General features: G+C 38.2%; 1 protein-coding gene across 1 annotated transcript in view; it reads left to right on the forward strand.

Annotated features, from left to right (window-relative positions):
* Positions 1–15,020, forward strand: part of CEP112 (centrosomal protein 112) — a 286,793-nt gene that overhangs the window by 48,946 nt on the left and 222,827 nt on the right. The window contains exon 9 of the mRNA XM_063120035.1: positions 9,063–9,149. Coding sequence (XP_062976105.1) covers positions 9,063–9,149 — 87 coding nt within the window. The remainder of the gene's footprint in view (positions 1–9,062; positions 9,150–15,020) is intronic.

Here is a 15,020-nt window from a genome sequence, read left to right on the forward strand (position 1 = left end):
GAAGGCTGCTATATAGGCTGTCACTTTTATGCAGGCTGTATGAGGCTTTGTCACTTTTATAAATTTATTTATTTATTTATTTATTTATTACATTTTTATACCGCCCAATAGCCGAAGCTCTCTGGGCGGTTCACAAAAATTAAAACCACAGTAAAACACCCAACAGTTTAAAACACAATTACGAAATACAGTATAAAAAGCGCAACCAGGATAAAACCACACAGCAAAGTTGATATAGGATTAAAATACAGAGTTAAAACAGTAAAATTTTAATTTAAGTTAAAATTAAGTGTTAAAATACTGAGTGAATAAAAAGGTCTTCAGCTGGCGACGAAAGCAGTACAGTGTAGGCGCCAAGCGGACCTCTCTGGGGAGCTCGTTCCACAACCGGGGTGCCACAGCGGAGAAAGCCCTCCTCCTAGTAGCCACCTGCCTCACTTCCTTTGGCAATACCTTTAAATTATTTTACAAATTATGATTCTGATGTCAACAATAGATATTTCAGGTTATAAAAATGGTTTATTAAATTGTAAAATGCCCCATATACAAAAAGTATGCCTTTTATAACTTTAATTATATTAAGTCACGTAAAGTAGGGATTAATACAAAGACTTGCAAATACAGTTATTGAAATGAAGTGAAATATATGGTTGTTCTTAGAGGGCTGAAGTGTGAAGAATCATCCTCATCTAGGGTTGATTTCCAATTATGAGGACTGTTTAATGTAATAGCTGGAAATGCTGATGTACCAGTGTTTGTTTGGGGACCACTTTGAATAGCTTTCTATGGCAGCCGCTTAATACACAAACTCCCAAATCTATTGGCTTATATTGTAATCATGAAAATCCCGCTGCTATTTATTTATTTATTTATTATTAGATTTGTATACCACTGAACTGGCATACATCCTTGGCACAGCTTACAATCATAAAATCGAACAACCACAAAGTAACAACCTCCTAATATTAAACACTAAAAATATTAGTAAAATGAATATTCAAGCAGCAGCTTAAAGACTAAATCCGTGCTTAAAGAGGAATGTCTTAACCTGGTGTGTTGAAGCAAGGTGGATCTCTCTGGAAAAGTCATTCCACAGACAGGTGTCTACTACAACGAAGGGTCATTCCATGTTAGCGCACCTGTCGCACCACTGGGTTCAATGGCTTGGATCCATACTACTCTTATGAGATGCTGCTGCTAAAGCAAAGGGGAAGGAGGCTTTTTTTTGCCAATTTCCTCCTTGCTCCTGTGCTTCCCAAAAAACTAGTGCTGGAGATGGTGCCAGGAAATGCAAGGAGAAAGGAGGAATTGGTGAAAAATGCCTCATCCTTCCTCCAGTGAAGACTTTCCCTAGATCTTGATTTTGGAGGTGGGTGGGGAGCAGGATACCATATAAAATTTAATGGAATATCTGCCTTGAAAATTAAGCTGTTAGAATGAAAATTGGCATACCAGATTTTGCATACCAGCTCAGGATCTGGACTTTTGTTCAACGGTAAACAAATATATAAAATGCGTAGCCCTTGTCACAGTTTCTTTGACATGGTGCTTTTTAAGTCACTAAGGGTGCAATCCTATTCATGTTTAGACAGAAAAGGAGTTCTATAACTCTTGGCATTCCCCAGCCAGCAATGCTAAGTAGAATATATACTACTGATACTTAAGGCACATGTCTGTAGTATAGATAAACCCAGTCCATTATGAGATTGAGTCTATCTATACTGCAGACCTCATGGCCATAACACCTGGCCAACTCTGAGACTATGTGTATGATTAGCTAGAAATGCATCAGGTGTATTTGCTGGGTGGTATTTTTAAAAAAACTTTTAAAGCTTTTTTATTCCACTCTTCAGGCACAAAAGGGTCCCCAAAGCAGATTACAAAGATTAATATTAAAGCAGATGAAAAAGAACCATGGGACTATATTCTTATATAAGACAATAGCAGCAAGATTACTATGCCCAAAGATGGAAGGGCAAAGTAGTGCCCACAACAGTGGAATGGCTACTGAAGATGTTTGAGCTAGCGGAGATGGCGAAACTCAAGGCAATTATGAGAGAAAAATCAACTTTAAGATTTATAACTGAATGGGAACCTTTCATATAAAGAAAAATATGACTTGTACATCTGTGGATTCAACCAATAATGTAGAAAATGTTAAGAGAGAAATTAGAGATTTGGATTTGACAGTGAGAGAGTAAGAAAATATAACAACAACATTGTTACATACTTTTGTTGGGGGGAATATTGGAAGAAAATTTTATTTTTGTGTTTTTTGTTTGTTTTTGCTTTGTTTGATTTTTGTGTGTGTCTGCTTATATGTATTCTATTTTGTGCTGTAGTGTTTTTTATTTATTGGTGTTTGGAAACAATAAAAAAGATTAATCCCGAAAAACAGTTCTTGCTCTAAAGCTTACAAGCTAAGAACATGACACAAAAGGAGAAGGGATTGAGAGGGAGGAGGTGAAAAGCAAATTCGGGCACTAGTTACTTACTACAAAGTTCTAACGTGTGTTCTTTCTGGCAGGGAAGGGCAAAGCAAGCTCCCTGCAGCAGTTCCTTCTTTGGTAAATGGAATGGGGTCAAGTTGGTCTTCCCCTTGCCATGATGTTCTTCCTGAGAGGCAGGGGGTTTATTCTACGAGCAGCCTTTCCAACACTTCTGTTTAACAGAGCAGGGGAGGTCTCATTTGCTCATTCTAAAAGCAGTTTGAATGTAGATGCTGTTCTTTTGATTGCACTTCCCACAGAAGAGGTCGGTCTGGATCATTTTAACCATCTGATTCTCCCAGAGGGCCTCCTTGGGCATGCAATTTGCTCTGGAGTGATTACTCCACACAAGACATTCTTTTAAAGACCTGGGTTGTTGGGAGTCCTTCAGTCCTTCAGCTCCTCACATGGCTTTATACTGCAAGTCTGTTTTCTTGACAACTTGGCATATATTTTATTTATTTATTTGTTACATTTATATACCGCCCCATAGCCGAAGCTCTCTGGGTGGTTTACAAAAGTTAAAAACAGTAAACATTAAAAGTATACAAAATTTAAAAACATAAAAACAACAGTATAAAAACAACAACAACTCTTCAACCAGGCCAGCAATCCGCTCACAGTCGGCACTGATGGCAGAAGTCAACTTTTCTCTGTACTTGTTACAAACAGTGTCACATGTGACAGGGACCAATGGAAAGGTGGTGATCTTGGGAAAAATGGAGGCTTTGGTCTTGTGAGTTACCACTCTCCCCTGAGAAGGAAGTTAGCAAGGAAGAATTATTTTTCTTCCCATTTCTCTTATTCTACAGGATTTCTAGGAGATCTTTTTCCCCAGGATTTGTCAACTGATTTGGTAAATGCAATCATATCTTCATCCATGCTTTCTTTCCGGAGCCTGTTCACAGACATTGCAATGAAGGTAGATTGCAGTAAATCCAGACTTGGTGGCATACTTTTCAGTTCCCTCTGCACTTTTCCTGGCAGCCATCTTGCCAAGCTATTTGGTGATGTGTATGACCTCCTCCTGCCTGCTCATGGTTCCAGTTCCTGGGTTCAAACCCACCCACCCCCATATATAGGGCCCAAACTATATACCATATGATGCTGCCAGGTGAACCATGATGCTTTCTGAGTTTTTGAAACATTTTTTTTTGTTAAGTATTTTACAACTTTTATCAGGCTGCAAACTATGCACACTTACTGGGAGCAAGTCTCTTTATCCTACCACAAATAGAAATGCTTCTTCCATTCACAGAAGGGATGTGCAGGTGTTTGAACTTGAAATGAGGAGTTCAGTCTGAAATATACATACCAGGCTTCATTGTCATCTTTCAGTGCTGAAAACATATTTTGCCTTTTGTGTGTTGTATCTTTCTATTGAAAATGGTTGTATGGACTAAACTTTTTTTAATTTGAAATACAGATTTATCACCTGAATATCTATACACAATTTCATTCATACATCTCAGTGTAATATATTACTACATGGAAAGTTGAATTGGTGAGGTCAAACTAAAGGCAATACCTGGTCAACTGTAGTATTTTTCACAGGTGGTGGGACAAGGAAAGATGTTTTGTTAACTGAGGAAAGTGTGGGCTCTTTTCTTACGATTACTCCTGGTTTCTTTGTTTCCAGATGTTGCATGGGGCTGATTTCAAATAATCTTGAGTGGTGGAATTGAAGAACCATTAAGGACTAGCTCATTCTTATGAATGTTTACAATCATCATTCCAGGATTGAGTCTGAACTGGAACGTAGTAACACTGCTAGGCCTTCTTATGGTCATTGATAGTGCAGTGTGAAGATCAAAACCAAGGAAAGTAGGCAGACTGCATTGTCACTGTATGGAAGGAGAGGTCGAATGGGGAAGACACCTTTATAAAAAGTCCAGATATTTTGGCAACTAACTGGCCCGAGAAATAATTATTAATTGTTAGGAACAGTGTGTCAGGAAGCACAGCTGTATTAGAGACCAATCTGAACTAGATGGAGAGTTTTGTGACCATTACCCACCATATCTTGAATGAAGTTATAGGTTAGGAGTGAACCAAAGGATGTAAGTTCATTTTCTGCCCTTAGTCTCAGGGCAGGTTTGGTAGTCACATGAGCAGAAAAAAGTGTCTTGTAATCCTATAAACTAGTATAAGAATTATAATGGGGCCCTATGTAAAGTGCATTTAGATGACTAATATTAATCATGGAATAACTGAAATTTTCAGATGATAGCTGATTGTTTTAAGTAGAGGAAAATATGTTAAAAGTGAAGCTGTCAATAGAAGAAAGGACATACATTTTGAGATTTCAACTAATGAACATGATCAATTTCTCTAAAATGTCCCATACGTTCACCAAAGGCTTGGATCCAAAATTGCACACACTTGTTCCTCATTAGCCTTTCTCAACCTGGTGCCTTCCAGATGTGTTGGGCCAGAACTCCCACCATCCCCAGGCAACTGGTTGGGGATGGTGGATTTTGTAGTCCAGCACATTTGGAGGGTACTGGGTTAGAGAAGGCTATTGCCTCATATTAAGAGGCTTTTTAGATCCCTCTTGCAACTGCTAGTCTTCAGAATGCCTCCTTGCAATTGAAAGGCCCTCTAGGAAGCATGTAGCACAAGGATGTGCTGCCAGAAGGAAATGTTGCCCCTCCCCCATGCACAAACAAATCCTTTTTTGCTCTCGTACAGTTGAACCAGAGACTAGATAGTGAGACTATTTTGAAATAAGTGATTTCAGTTTCAGCCCAAGATTTCAGCAAGCAGAGTATTACGAAAACAAAAAGCAACAACTTGTTTTTTAAAAAAGTTCTTGTTGATTTAAAGAAGAAACAAAAGTGTGTGTCTGAGAGCACATAAAATTGGTTTAAATGGTATCACTCTCAATAGCTTTAATTATAGGGGCAGAACAGATGTTTGACATCAGTAATGTTTACATGCCCGTAAGGCTTAATTGCTTCATAGTTCTTGGTAGAGAGCATAAACAATGACAGAAACACAAAGGAATGAGCTATGGCAATGATAAAAACTTTGCACTTGCAAACTTTTCAGCTCACATAATCTGACATATCTCCATTTTATATATAATTTTGATTTTTATCAGGAACAATTGCTTTCATGATGATTAATCATCCAAGGATGTCTAAATTGTTTTATTGTCTATCATTCTGAAATACAACAGAGTAGCATTGTTCTGAAAATTATTGTGTTTGCACTATATGGCACTAAGCCTTTAAGGCAGAGAACCTGATAACATTATCAGGGAGCTATATGCTGTCATAAAATATTATTATTCCAACAAATAAACGTAATTGTTGATCAGCCCAATTAAATCATATTATTAACTTTAAAAGGGCTTTCCATTTTTGTGGAGACACTCTTTAGAATGGATATAACCAGTTACTTCAGCTTGCAAGTATAACCAGCTTATATTTTGTGAGATCAATTCTGCATTCCTGGGTATTTCTTTGGCTTCTGGTGGAAAAAATAAAGCATGGCGATATTTAATTCAAAATCTCAAATTAAGATCTGATTTATTCTGAAAAGGCTTAAATGTTGTTTTTTCATCTGTTTTTTGTATGTGATTTTTTTACAGTGGAGAAGAGTAATGAACATTACCTTCTTCCTTTTACTCTCCTGGAGGGAAGGTCTTTCTTTTGGTCACACTTCCTTAACTGTCATGTGTGACCGCCTTAGCCTTAATCCAGTGTCATTAGAAAACATAAATCTAATCTGTTAACTACTGCATACGACCTTCCTCCAAACAACCATTCAAGCAATAAACAAAAAACAATTTTAAAACTTAAGCTGTCAATATTCACTTCGACAGCGGCCTTAAAAATGACACATTCCTCACAAGGCTGAACTGAAATATTTTGCTTGACAACTTTCTATTAGAAATTAGAGATGGGAATTTTATGAGAACCTGAGAAGGGGGAGTGGAATTGGGAGGGATTCTTTGGAAGTTCATGGAGATTTCTGGTTAGCAGGACTGGCAGTTTTTTTTAAAGTTTTCAAGGAATTTTTTTCCTACTTCTGCAAGGAACAGTGCCCGATCAGAATGACAGTATATCATGATTCCAGTAGTGTTTAAGGAGAAAGTGGTTCTCCTTCCAGCTACTGTTTCCCCCCAACAAGGATTGGCTAAATGCAAACAAGGTGATTGGCCATGGTGATCTGTACTATTTCCCCACAGCCAGTTCCCCTTCTCTGTCACCATTCATCAAGTACTGTATGGCTTTAAAAGGAGGTTGGATAAATTCCTGGTTGGAGCAGGCTATCAATGGCTACTAGCCCTGATGGTTATGTGCTAACTCCAGATTTGTCCATAGCTGGCTCAAGGCTGATCCTGATCCAGACATAGCAGGATATGGAGCTCCCCATCAGCATTGGCAGGTGGCTGTAGCCCACCACCTAGGTGCCTCTTAGGGACTCAGGCCCATACAGCAGGCATTAGTCCCCTGTTCCTCCCATTGTCAGGCACATTTGGGAGCATCTGATAGAATGTCTCCGGGCAACTTCCACAACACAGTGCCTGTCTGCACTCTTGTTGGGTCACCTTGATATGCATGGTCTTTGATGTCTTGTGGATATGTTAGGGATTTGCCCATGATGCCCCAGATATAACTGAGCATGGGTATCTGTCATTTTTGCTACAGCTGGCCCTCTTACGGTATGAACTCATGTGGTGACATTGTGGGTATATCTCCAGGGTGGTACACACAAAAACTTTGCTCCCCATGCCTCAGCCACACCTGTCTAGTTTGTAAGCCATTGATCCTCATCCTGCCAGCTTACTGGTTCCCATTCTTCCCAGCAACCTGACAGCCATGACTGCTCCCCTTTTGTTTTGAACTTACCCTCAGTCCCTGAAGATGGCCCTAGTTATGTGTTCTTGGACCGTGATGCCAAAGAGATCCTGACAGTGGTGATGTGATGGCTCCTCATTAGTGATCAGCTGCTGAAAGTATCTTGCTGTGGAGCTTCCCAGCCAATATCAAGATTAGGGATGTGTGTAACATGTTCTCTCCTGGGGAAGCCTGAACTATCTCCACAAATGTACCAGCCTTCCCCTTTTCAATGAACAATGGCTACTCAGAAAGGAAAACAAACACAAACCCACTGTCCCCTTGCTTGTTGCTGCTGCCTGCTTTTATGTCTCCTTTCCAGGGAAGGGGTTAATATATTTTGCCAATGGGTAATTCCAACCAGTGACCTTGAGTGTTGTTGCTTTAGTAGCTTGTACCACAGGGGTCCCTTGGCTTTGCCCATGACAGTTACCTAGATATACCTCTGCCTTGGCCCAAGAGGGTTGGTTCCCTTCGAGTCTGAGTTGCATGTGCCTGATTGAACTGGTCCCTAGTTGGTGAGCTACAGTGTATCTTTCCAGGCTGATAGGGCTTTTTTTTTAGTGGTGGGGGCATTTGGATATTTTCTGTATTAATGTGTTCTCCCCATTCCCTGCCTACAATGCGTACAACAGCAGTTCTGCTAATGTAACAGCACTTTTTCCTCCAGTCCTGTTGTAATATGGAGTAGATAGATGTTGAATTATATAGTCTTTTTTGATTCAGTGGTTTACGGACCACCTTAAACTTCTTTATATCAATATAATTGTGTATAAACTGTTAAAGCAAGCCTTACTGAACAACCCTATACTTTGAAGGAGCTCAATGGGACTTACTTCCAGGGATTTACTACCCTTAATGTTACTATTGACTGCATTTGGTTGCTTTTTGCATCTTGTTCTGAGCAGTTATTTTTCATTGTTAAAAATTTGCGTTCAACATACTTTTATGTTTATTTACTGTCATTTTCATTATTTAGAAATATCTTGTATTTATGGTATGTTTGCAACTAATATGGAAAAGATTAGCAACAGACATGGCAGAATCATAGGAAATCAATTGATATTTTTTATTGCAGGAAAAAATATAGGGTATTCAGGTCCTTGCAAGTTTCAGTCACCAATGAGCTATTGACCAGTTTGCCTATCATTGTTTTGCCTTTTTCTGTCTGCTTTATTTGTTTTGGTATGGGCTGTTTGGAGGTGGGAAACAGCTGAGACAGCATTCTAGGTGCTGGATAGAGCTGAGAATTAATCTTCCTAACGCAAGTTGTTAAGAGTGCAAGTTGAAAATGGTAAATAGGTAAAAATAAATCAAGTGATTGAAAAAGTAGACTGCCACTGGGTTAATATAATTTGAACATTTTCGATATATTCAGTGACCTTTAATAACCACAGTAGGAAATAAATGTATTTAGGAAATAACCAGCACTGCTTCATAATGGCTTGAAATCTCATAATTGCTTCTAACACAAAGGGATATTTTTTTGGTAATGTTTTTGGTGCTCTTTGCATATCAGATTCCTAACTGGTTGCCCTTTGGCTCATCTTAACAGAGGAGGGCCAGCCACATGACTGTTGCCCATAGTAACCTGGGCAAGCAGGAGCTGGTCCTCAGTTTTAGATTTTTAGCTTAGAGATTCTGACTATTTTGATGGAAGGGAGGGACATTTAAACGTTACCTTGTTTATGAAGCTGATTAGTATATATAAACTTTCATTTTACAGCTGGAGATGAAAACAAAACTAATGGAAGCTAGAATTCATGAAGAAAAGCTTAAATTACAGCAGAAGCATGATGCAGATGTTCAGAAGGTATAGTATATTCAATAAAAAAAATCTGAGGGATGATTATATGTGTGGCATTTCCTAGTGAAAATTCCCCTTCTCTAAGGTCTCTCTCATCTTAAGCAGGAACCACATTTTCTCTCTCACAGATGGTTTCACTGCCACCAGGACATTTAACGCTCAGGCCCAACCCTTTCTCAGTTCTCTCTCTGTGAGGACACACAGACTTAATGCTTTAACCTTATACTCTTCCTTTATTACCTCCCCATGAGCAGGAGGCATAGCATTTTATAAACAAAGAAATCTTTATTAATTACAATCATAAGTTGAATAATAAGTGAGTAACTATTAAATGGCTCTATCAATATGCGTTCTTTCAACCACTATATCCCAAATCACTCTCAAACAATTCCTGTACAATCACAACAGACCTTTCTTTCTCTCAATCCTAAAATTCTAACTCTGATCTAAACCCAATCTCAACAAATCCATCTCTCTCATTTTATTTAATCACTGTTTGCCTCACACAGGCACAGCACCCAGTTAATATAGCACACACACACTTCACCTCCTCACTCTCTGAGCCAATCAGCTCACAAATGCAAATCGTCCATTTTCACCTTAGAGATACTTTCCAAACCATAGATCTATAAGAAGAATACGAAGTTATAAACATAAACTCAGTATGTAGAGACATGTAACGTCACAGTATGTTGCATTGTATTACACAAAATAATAATAAAGCTTATCCTTATGCAACATCGAGACATTGCCATTAAATATTCTGTTACTCAAGCATTTGAAAATGAATATAAATATGAGTTTTTTATTTATTGCAACAATGAAAGTCTTTAGGGTACAGCTATGAAAAGCACAGTATGCTACAATGTAATTTCTTCTGTAGCGACCATTTGATTCTGTTTTAGGATTACAAACTGCTTGGCCTTGCCAGATGGATGAGATCATACATAAACGTGCACAGGTGTTTGTGTGCACACAAACATCAAAGACCGCCTTGCGTTTGAACAGCCCTAAAACCCCTTGCTATATGTTTTGCTAGTGTAACCTTGTGCTGACAAAAGTGAGGCAGGTCTTCACAGAAGGTTTGAAGCTTGCTGCAGGTGGATGTATATAGGTACTGATGCAGCAGGGTCTCTAGTTATATGCCATTATCTGGGCAGGGATTGCTCGCAGTATTTGTGCACAGAGAAGGTTGTGTTCTTACCACTGCATCCTAGGTTCTGCTAAAAACTAGAGTCATAACATTTGGTTTTTAAAAATGTTTCCCATTCTGTTAATATTTAAAAGAGACTATGAAGTCTTCTAATTACGAAGATCTTATATTTGCTCTATTTACATCACAAGGCGTAAGAGTTATTTTTTAAAATTAAAAAGACTTTGTAAAGAGCTGGTAATACATCTGAACACAGTTGGTTTAACTTCCAATTAACTTCTGACTTGCATGGCAACAATGTTACATTCCAACAGTGATTACTTTCAATCTGAGTGAATGTTGTCTTTTTTTTTTCTTGGTATGTTGCTTACTGTGGGATGAAGGCCTCTTCCATGTGCAGAAGTGCTTTCAGAGAACTTATTATTATTATTATTATTATTATTATTTATTTATATAGCACCATCAATGAACATGGTGCTGTACAGAGTAAAACAGTAAATAGCAAGACCCTGCCACATAGGCTTACATTCTAATAAAATCATAATAAAACAATAAAGAGGGGAAGAGAATGCAAACAGGCACAGGGTAGGGTAAACAGGCACTGGGTAGGGTAAAACTAACAGTATAAAGTCAGAACAAAATCAAGTTTTAAAAGCTTTAGGAAAAAGAAAATTTTTTAGCTGAGCTTTAAAAGCTGCGGTTGAACTTGTAGTTCTCAAATGTTCTGGAAGAGCGTTCCAGGCAAAAGGGGCAGCAGAAGAAAATGGATGAAGCCGAGCAAGGGAAGTAGAGACCCTTGGGCAGGCGAGAAACATGGCATCAGAGGAGCGAAGAGCACGAGCGGGGCAATAGTGTGAGATGAGAGAGGAGAGATAGGAAGGAGCTAGACAGTGAAAAGCTTTGTGAAATATTGGTGGGAACAACACTTATGTCACTGCTGGGACATGGCAGATGATTATGGTGCTCCAGAACCCCAACACAGATTGTTTTATTTTTAAAAAAAAACAATGCAAAAGTGACCAAAAATCAACAAAAGTGGTGAAAAATAAAAGGTTATGTCTCAGGGCCTGTATAAGCTGAAAGAAAGGAATTTAACAAAGTACTTCAGCTCTAGATATGCTTTGATAATTGTCATATAGTCAAACAATGAGATAGATCGAGAAATAGCCCATAAAACACATAAGTTAGGACAGGTCAATGGTCGCCTACTGGCAAAATTGCAGGATAGTTACAGCAATTCAAACAAGACCTAAAATGAGAATGGCAAGAGTCAACTTGGTGGAAACAAATATATATTTAACAAGAAAAGTAAATGACATTTTTAAAATGGTTGTTGAGTTACTCAAGTAATTAAACAGCAGCACTAAAAAGGTTAGCATGGATCTGCGAAAACTGTGTGGAGCACCTTGAGAACAGCTAAGTCAGAGGGTTGGGGGAGTCTATTGAAGGTCAGAATCTGATAGCATTCTTAATTGTTCTTGGAGTTCTTCCCAGAGCTACAAACTGGGGAAGGTGAGATGGAGCTAGCCTATAGAGCTTTAGCAACTAAATTACAAAATGGTGGCATAACCATGCAACATTATTGTTAGATTTGTGAATAACACTATTAAACAACATTTTTAGAGCTGCACATCAAAAATTGGCAGTTGACTTCAGATGACACAAAATATTTGTATTCTTATACTTACATTGGCCCTATTCAGATGCAACTTGGGGAAGGGTGGATAGGCTAACTACAGTGCATGGTGGTTACCATTAACCACGCCAGGTGCTCCTGCCACATATGCATGGAACTCATGGCTCTAACATTGGTTAACTTAACCACTGTCTGACCACCCTAACCATGCTTCTTGAGTATGCGTAGCTTCTTGCAATGGTGCAGGCACGGAGGGTGAGTGAAGGGCTGGCACTCAGCTGCAGCATCAAGTGCTGCTAGGCAGGTCTTGGCAATGGAGATCTGGCTCACTGGCTGGAGCAGCACCAGCACTCTTGGGCGCTGTTGCTGCAGAGCTCTAGGGTAGCACTTCCTTAATCATGGGGGGCCTGTTTAGACCACACCCTAAGCCCCAGGGTTAGGGGCACTAATCCTTTTGAAACAAGTGGTTAGTGAGCATGGTTAAACTGTGGTTATGTAGCCACCATGGTTAGTAAAAGCACCATTCACATAACATCATGATTAGCTCAAAACACTTAACCATTATTATTATTATTATTATTATTATTATTATTTATTTATTTATTTATTTATATAGCACCATCAATGTACATGGTGCTGTACAGATTATACACAGTAAATAGCAAGACCCTGCCGCATAGGCTTACAATCTAATGGCTTAGCATGTTGTCTGAAGAGAGCCATTAAGAAACTATAGAAATGAAAAATGTATAGGACTTTATGAAACAGCTATAAGAAGCAGGGAAACAGCTATCATTGGGTATCCCTTTCAAAATAATTATAAAAGAAGATGACACAGCCCATATCATCACCCACCATGAAGCAAACATACCCCCAGCATTATCTTGAGCCCAGGCAATGAAGTAGAATACAGATGCTGAGAGAGATGAGGGGATATAGAACAGGCCATGACGCAAGAACAAGGCGAAGCAGAGTCAGATGAAAGAAGAAAAATTCCTGGAGCTTGTAATGTAAAAGCAACTAGAGAAGCAGAAAGTCTCGAACCCTTTAACTAATCTCACTAGGTGACACAAGACATAGAAGAGGTACAGAAATGTACCTAACAAAGTGTGTATCGTTTATTCTCTCTTAATCTCTTTTTTGGTAAAGGTATAAAAGGTAAAATGCAAGGATATAAAGTGAAAACCAAGGACAATTGAAACTGAAAAGCATGCCGTTTCATCCTTTTTACTCCGCTCTCAGGCATGAAGACCTCTTGTAAACTGCCCAGAGAGCTTTGGCTATTGGGCGGTATATGAATGTAATAATAATAAATTACAAGGATAAATATATTAGTAAGTTAAAGTTACAAGAAATGACACAAACTAAAGAAATAAAAGCACTCCAGAGTCTTAAAATGTAAGAGGGTTTGGTATCCCCAAAAAGAGTAGAAGAATTCAAAGTATACTTAAAAATGAAAATCCGGCATAATCCTTTTCAGGAAACCCTCATAAAAAGGAGGGATAAGATAACCAATAGCCCAAGAGTAGGAGATTTAGGTACATCTACATCTAGAGTGATACTGATTCTTTTATCAAAGGACTTGAGTACGAAAGTAGAAAGTAGGTACCATCTCAGAGCAATGGTATATTTTCATTGAAGTATTGGATATTAGATAACAGTTGGTTCTATCTATAGCCCAAATAACTGAAATAAAGTTTTCTCGGTTTTGGACAATTATGGCTTAAAGAAGGCTCAACACTCTGTAATGCAGTGATTAGTTGATTTAGATCTTCAGTGCCTGAGAACCACATCTGATAAAACCTGTTCCCCGTTATCTCTATGTAATCCTCTAAAATATGGAATTGTTAGTTTTGCAAACACTGTTTCCAAATTCAGGAGAGCATTCATACTCGCTCGTTTCAACATGTTGCTTCTGCACTGTCAAGTGGACGATTTAATAAGATCCCAATTAACAATCGTTTGTGCCCATGAAGAATGGGTGCAAAAAGTCTGTTGATTATTTACTCCTGTACTGTAATCTGTATAGAGATAGCAGAGAGAAGCAGATTCTCCCTTTTTTAAGAACTCTCCTGGAACGATCTTCTGAAGAGTTGGTGATATTTTGTTTGAAGGATAAGTCATCCTGTATCACTGAGAAAGTTGCAAGTTTTTCTTATTTCAATGCAAATTAGGTAAAAATTAAGTTGGCCCATTTTAAAATCTATTGTTCCTATTTAATTATGCTTAATTGTATCTTCCTTTTCCATAAAAACCTTTATAGGTCTGTGACAAACAATTCAATCATTCATTTCTGTAGAGTAAAAGGAAAAATGTTAAATATGTTATTCTCTGTCAATAACTCCTTTTAAAGTAGATCCGTTTTTGTTGGTTGGTTTGTCTTTGTGTTTGGAAAATGAATGAAACTTATTAAAATAAATTAACCGTAAACACAAATAAAGGATCAGTTTGGAGATATTACAGTTAGCTGGTTACACTTTGATTCACATCTGGAATACCTAATAAACAGTGGTCAGCATAATTATGAAGGCACAGTATCTTAAGATTTCTAGAATGTTAGTAAATTAAATATAGGGATTGCATATTGGTTAAAAGTAACCTGGGAGAAGATTTTAAGAGAAACTATACGTGCAAAATTTTGGGAATCAATGTAACTTTGAAAACCCTTTAAATCCTGCTCTGTGAAAATAAGAGAGAAATTTAAAACTTTGCATAGGGGTTATATTACCCCAGTTATTTTAAGGCACATGCATTGAATTATTTCCTCTAAATGCTGTAGAGGATGTTGAGAAGTAGGTACATATATCCACTTGTGGTGGGAGTGCCGATTGATGTATCCATTCTGGGATATATTTTATGAATTTTGCAAATTAGTGAATCAGCAAATCATGAGCAACACCAAAATGAGTCGTTTTATGTATTTTTGATGGACCAGTTGAGACGGTAATACACAAAGAATTGTAAACTTTTTTCTTTTTAGCAACAAGAGATGTGAAAAATGGGAAAACAAATACAAGTGTGAAAGATATGCTGGCAGGTGTTTGCAACTGATGGGAGGGATGATTGGGGGCACAGCTGGGGTGACAAA

Source organism: Elgaria multicarinata, chromosome 3, assembly GCF_023053635.1.
Source record: "Elgaria multicarinata webbii isolate HBS135686 ecotype San Diego chromosome 3, rElgMul1.1.pri, whole genome shotgun sequence".
Classification (NCBI taxonomy): Eukaryota; Metazoa; Chordata; class Lepidosauria; order Squamata; family Anguidae; genus Elgaria; species Elgaria multicarinata.